The sequence below is a fragment of the Camelina sativa genome, unplaced genomic scaffold, assembly GCF_000633955.1.
Source record: "Camelina sativa cultivar DH55 unplaced genomic scaffold, Cs unpScaffold00456, whole genome shotgun sequence".
Taxonomy (NCBI): Eukaryota; Viridiplantae; Streptophyta; class Magnoliopsida; order Brassicales; family Brassicaceae; genus Camelina; species Camelina sativa.
In genome coordinates, this window is record NW_010921702.1 from 161,362 (window position 1) to 167,395 (window position 6,034).

The 6,034-nt window shown below is 35.6% G+C and overlaps 1 protein-coding gene across 1 annotated transcript; it reads right to left on the reverse strand.

Annotated features, from left to right (window-relative positions):
- Positions 1–2,988: 2,988 nt before the first annotated feature.
- Positions 2,989–3,498, reverse strand: LOC109131533 (uncharacterized mitochondrial protein AtMg00810-like). Its single transcript, XM_019242578.1, has one exon. It carries the CDS (start codon positions 3,496–3,498, stop codon positions 2,989–2,991), a length of 510 nt encoding a protein of 169 aa, XP_019098123.1.
- Between the last annotated feature and the right edge of the window lie 2,536 nt (positions 3,499–6,034).

A 6,034-nucleotide genomic window follows, 5' to 3' on the forward strand; every position in this document is an offset into this window, starting at 1 on the left:
ATAAACTAAAAATGTAAACTGTTTAATAAAAAACATACTTTTTTATTTTGAAATCTGATAATGGATTTGCCACCTAAAATTATAAACCAAAACAAATTTAAACATATAACAGAAACTCAATGGTTACAAAAAAAAGTTAATATTTTGAGAAATATCACCATTTTCTCATTGGTTAGGTAAACATGGCGTTGAAAACATGAGTTTTGAGGTCTCATCATGATTGAAGAGATGGTACACCACATAAACTGTGATCCTAGTTTTTCCACTAGATCACGTAGTTTCCTGTCTTCCTCGGGGCTCCAAAACTACAAATTAAAATATAAAAAAGATACCACCGATTAAATCAAATAAAAGAAAAGATAAAAGAATCTTTAACACAGTAACTCTTGATTCTTGAACCCTAGAAACTCAAAGTTAACCACAAAACAAAGGCGAAACATGCATGAAAAAAAAACCTATATTTTTTTTGTTAAAAGGTTTAAAAAAAAAAACCTATATAGTGTACGAAGTAACAATCAAACCCTAAAACTACATGCATCGATATCATCACCATCAAGAAACATAATCCTACTATACTATTCAAACAGAGGAAACCTAAACTACATGGACATCATCTCACTTCATCGATCCCCTACAAAAGTCCATTTAATTGAAACTAAAAAAAGTTTAAACACAATTATCTTTTTTGATTCTTGAACCCTAGAAACTCAAAACAAAGTCAACCAAAAAAGAAATCTATAGTGTACCAAATACTCCCAGCTTTTTAAAATATAGGATATTTTAGTTAAAATATGCATATTAAAAAATAATTACTTTTATAAAGTTTAACTGCATAATACAAATATAAAATTAATCTAAAAGTTGTATAGAAAGTTGGAAATATCCTAAATTATCAAACAAAAATAATTCTCTAAACATCATATATTATGACACGAAAGGAGTAACAAGCAAAACCTAAAACTACAAGCATCGATATCATCACCATCATTATCATCGAATCAAGCTTTAACAAAGAAACTCTTGATTCTTGAACCCTAGGAACTCAAAGCAAAGTCAACCAAAAAAGAAACCTATAGTTTACGAAGTAACGAGCAAAACCTAAACTGTTGTAGAAAAAATGGTTATGGATCCCATACTTTTTCTCTCTATCATTGATTTAAGAACGATAGAGAGAAAATGGTTATGGATCCCAAGGTTAACGTACTGTTGTAGTACTATGGTAGAACCTCTATAAATTAATACTTTTAAATTAATAATTTCTATAAATTAATAAATTTATCCGGTCCAAATTGGTATTAGTGTAATTTTAGACATTATTCGATAATATAATAAAATAATATTTTTTTTGAAACTCCTTTGTAAATATATGGTCCCATCAATAATATAAATTAATAATTATATAAAATTATCTAAATATATGTATATATTTACACATTAATTTTTCTTGGAGTTTATCTTTAATATTTTTACTATATAAAAATATTTGAGTGCTATCTTCAAAACATGATAACTGTTATCTTCATTGTAATTGATTTTATAAAAAATATTAGTTATAAAGATTAAACCTTATTTTTAATATTTTTTTACCAAATTAGAAAAGTCTCTCTATAAATTAATAATTATTAATTTATCGATAAATTAAAACTTAAATTTCATGGTCCCGACTTTATTAATTTATAGAGGTTTTACTGTAGTTTATATAGAGCATTAAAGGGGTAAAAATGTGTTTTTTTAACTATGGACTTTCACTAATCAGCATTCAATTTTTAATGGCAGAAGAAATAAAATCAATAACTTTTATCGAGTTAGGCCCATGATGTAGCCCATATAAAATTTAGTCCAAGCCCTTAGGAACTAGTATGAACCACACATTTTTTCGAAGATGAAGCGTTCTCTTAGGAACTAATTGCATCATGATATTTTCAGTATTATTTCGAAGGTACGTCGTAAGAGGTGAAGTCTTGTCTCAATTGAAAGTGAATCAGGATATATATAATTGTTTTGGCCATATTATTTGTCCTTGAATCCATGTTCTTTTGGTGATGATTATATGGATGCCTTGTGTGACAAATGGATGGTTCTCACCAGCAGAATCGATTTGGCATTCTTGGATATGTGTTTGTTGTATGTTTCATGAGTCATGACTTGTTGATACACACAAACAACAAGAGGAAAGAAGAAGGTTAAGAATGTTGAAAACCAAAAGCTTCATAGGAGGAAGAGAGAAGAGGAGAATATTTGATAATTGATCTTTATCAAATTTGTTGTGGTTTAAAGAGTGTTAAAAAGTCTATCTTCTTCTTGGGTTGTGTTTCGTTGGTGGTTCTTAAGAGAGGAAATCAAAGAATGTTGGAGAAGATGATTTTATGCATGCTTAAATAGATCCAAGTGGAAAGTTTGATTTAGATCAAGAGAGAAAACACAATGAACAACAACTTGTTTCAATCTTAGAGTGGAGGAAGCTTGTGGAAAATTCTATAGATTGACATTATTGTTGGTTACTGAGGAGAAATTTTTGTTTGGAGAAGCTCCTTACTCAGACGCATATGATCAAGAATAGAGTCACCATCATGAAATTTTGAATTTTTGTCTGCATTTGCTGTGACTTCATGTATAAGGAATGTTTGTATTATATTTCTCATGGGAGTAGCTACAATCGTTTATATACTAGAACAGAGGAGCCTAGGGTTAAGTATTTACAAAGAGATCCCTAAACTTATATACATCATTCTCTTGTACTCTAATACGCCCCCTCAAGATGGAGGAAGCTTGGTGACGCCAATCTTGATACATGCACGTTGGAACTGCGTCCTTGACAAAGGTTTGGTAAGTGTATCAGCCAGCTGATCATGTGTAGAAACATGAGAGACACGAAGCTGGTTGGATTGAATCTGATACTGATCCCTAACAAAGTGGTAATCAATTGCGATATGCTTCATACGAGAATGAAACACAGGGTTCGCACATAGATATGTAGCTCCAATGTTATCACAGTAAATTACCGGAGAACTCAGTGAGGAGGGAGCATAGCCAGCGGACCTCAGCGGCAGTGTTGGCCACAGCCCGGTATTCAGCTTCGGTGGAAGAGCGAGCCACTCCTTTCTGCTTCTTTGAAGACCAAGAGATAGGATTGCGACCATTGTAGATAAGATACCCATTCGTGGAGACATAATCATCTGTATCTCCTGCCCAATCCGCATCAGAGTAACCATGAAGAAGGATAGGAGAGTTAGCATGAAGATAGATACCATGTGTTGGTGTTCCAGCAAGGTAACGTAGAACCCGTTTCACCGCTTGCCAGTGATCAGTAGTGGGGCGATGCATGAATTGAGAGAGTCGATTGACGACGTATGAAATATCTGGACGAGTGAAGGATAAATATTGAAAACTTCCAACAACAGATCGATATTGTGATGCATCATCAAGAGGAGTTCCCGTCGTGAGTGTGAGTTTCGGAGATGCTGGTAACGGTGTGGGAACTGGTTTCGATAGGTGCATATTATTCTGTGAAGGAGGTCCATTATGTACTTACGTTGCATGAGATGAAGACCTTGGGATGTCCTTGAAACTTCAATACCAAGAAAATAATGTAGATTCGTTGGGTCCTTGATAGAGAAGCGTTGAGAGAATGAAGAGAGGACAACCGCAACAACAGAAGAGTTATTACCAGTGATACTAAGATTTTTGTGTGTCTTATCCTAGTAGGTTCAATTAACCTTAAGTGTTGTAGTATTTAAGGTGTCAATCCGAATGGGATGTTGCTGGCAATCAAGATGCAATCAAGGAATCACAAGTCAAGCCAATTCAAAAAGAGTGTTTTTTCTAACAATCCTAGAATGACAAAAAATGCAAACAGAAATGCGTTCTGGAACTAGAAACGAGAATGCAAGACAAGAATTGAAAATTAATAAAAACAGAAACGAGTCTAAACATGAACTAAAAAAAAGGCAAGAAGCGAAACAATCTCAGGAATGTAATATCAATCAAAAGGATAAAAGTCCTAAGGATGGGAGTAATTGATGTCGGTGGAGTATCCTAGTCTACAGAGTGTTTAACATGCCACAAGCTATCTATCCCTAAACAATGAACATCACAACTTAGCTAACCCAATCTCTTGGTAAAAGCTACTCAGACTCAACCACTTCCATACCTAGCTCTCGCTAGAGAAACGTGGTCGAGCGGGCATGACAAACAAGTTCATTCACGTGAACAAACATCCTACACAACTAATCTCTTAGGCTAGGAATGTAAGTCTCTGGCACTAGTTGGTCAGACATTTCATCGAACACCTTTTGGGTGTGGAAATGTCTCGAACCTAGTTCCAATTGATCAGAGAGAAACTAGTAATTCTAACTCTAGTCCAGAAGGGAATCATACAAATCAAGCTTAAACACCCTACATCCTAAGATCCTCCACCTAATCTATCCCATCCTCAAGAACTAACGCACTACTCAGATCCAGAAATCATCATCAACAATACAAACTCAGAAAACATTGAAACAAACATTCTAAGATAGGTAAAAATGAGATAAACAAGTTTGTAGAAGAAATCAAATGCAAATACTCAATGTATCAAAAGATATCTGGATACAAAGTCTGAGAACGGTTTTTGGTGGCTAGCGAAACCTTACAAAATAAAAACGAGATAAAAACTTAGATGATGTCGTGGAGACTTAACAAAACGTATTTATAGTAAAGACGTAAAATCCCTAAAACTTAAAACGACAAGATGAAGAGTCGGTTTGGGAATCTCCTGAAGCGTGTAAGATGGAACGTCTTCCTGACATGTGCGAACAAGTAGTGGCTCGAGTGAGTGATGGCGCGACTCGAGCGGATGTGTGACGATGGAATGATGGCGCTACTCGAGCGGATGTGTGACGATGGAATGATGGCGCGACTCGAGCGGATGTGTGATGACGGAATGATGGCGCGACTCGAGCGGATATGTGACGATGGAATGATGGCGCGACTCGAGCGGATGTATGATGACAGAATGATGGCACGACCCGAGCGGATGTGTGATGACGGAGTGATGGCGCAACCCGATCGGATGTGTGATGACGGAGTGATGGTGCGACTCGAGACAGCCTGGCTCCAAAGTCTCCTAAATACCTGAAATACTCCAAAATGCACGATGTATGCGAAGATAATGCAAGAACTACCTAAATATGAAAAGTGTACAAAAGAGAGTAGAAATTCATGCAAAACAATTAGTTATCCTAACTAGATGCGTGATAAAAACATGCTTAGCAGAGACAAAATATAGACATATCAACTCCCCCAAACTTATTCTTTGCTTGCCCTCAAGCAAACGATCAAGAACAAGGTATGGAGAAGAGGTGTGAAGATGGGGTCTCAGAACCTAAAACATACTGAATAGAGTAGTTAGAATCAAGGTCCTTGTTTTTAGTTCTATGATGCATGGTGAAGGAATTTCATTCGCTTGATCTACACATGCAATCCTATCAATCACCCCCTTTAACATTTATTAACAAAGAACCATGAATCAAGCTATGCAGTGTCATTGAACTCATTTGGCTAGGGTGAAAGGTTAGAGACAAATGTGGTCTCTTTCTCAAGTGGCTCCATCGATACATAACAAGGTTCTCTCATGAGAAGAGTTGAGCTTAAGAGAAGGCTAAAGGTTTAAACCAACTGATGCATACAAGAGCAGCGCCCTGTCTACCCAAAGAACATTCCAAACCGAAGTTAGACCTATCTCTACCCTTCATCAGAAACTTCATCTCAAACCCATTCTTTCATTCTTTAGATTTGGTCTTAGGAAGAGTTCACTTCTTATCACTCTAGCGGATTGGCAAAACTCTAATATCACTATGGTTCTTTCTCCTCTTCTGAAGACTCTAGACATCTTAAGCATTTTTACTTTCTTTTCTTTGTCTAATTTTTTTTTAAATTTCATGCCCAGAACCAATTATTCTTTGTCCTTTGCTCATCCCAAATCCTTTACTAGACGTGTAAACTTTGAAAACACATCCCCTTCCTTAAGACTTCCTACCCTTTACTTTTCTGCACA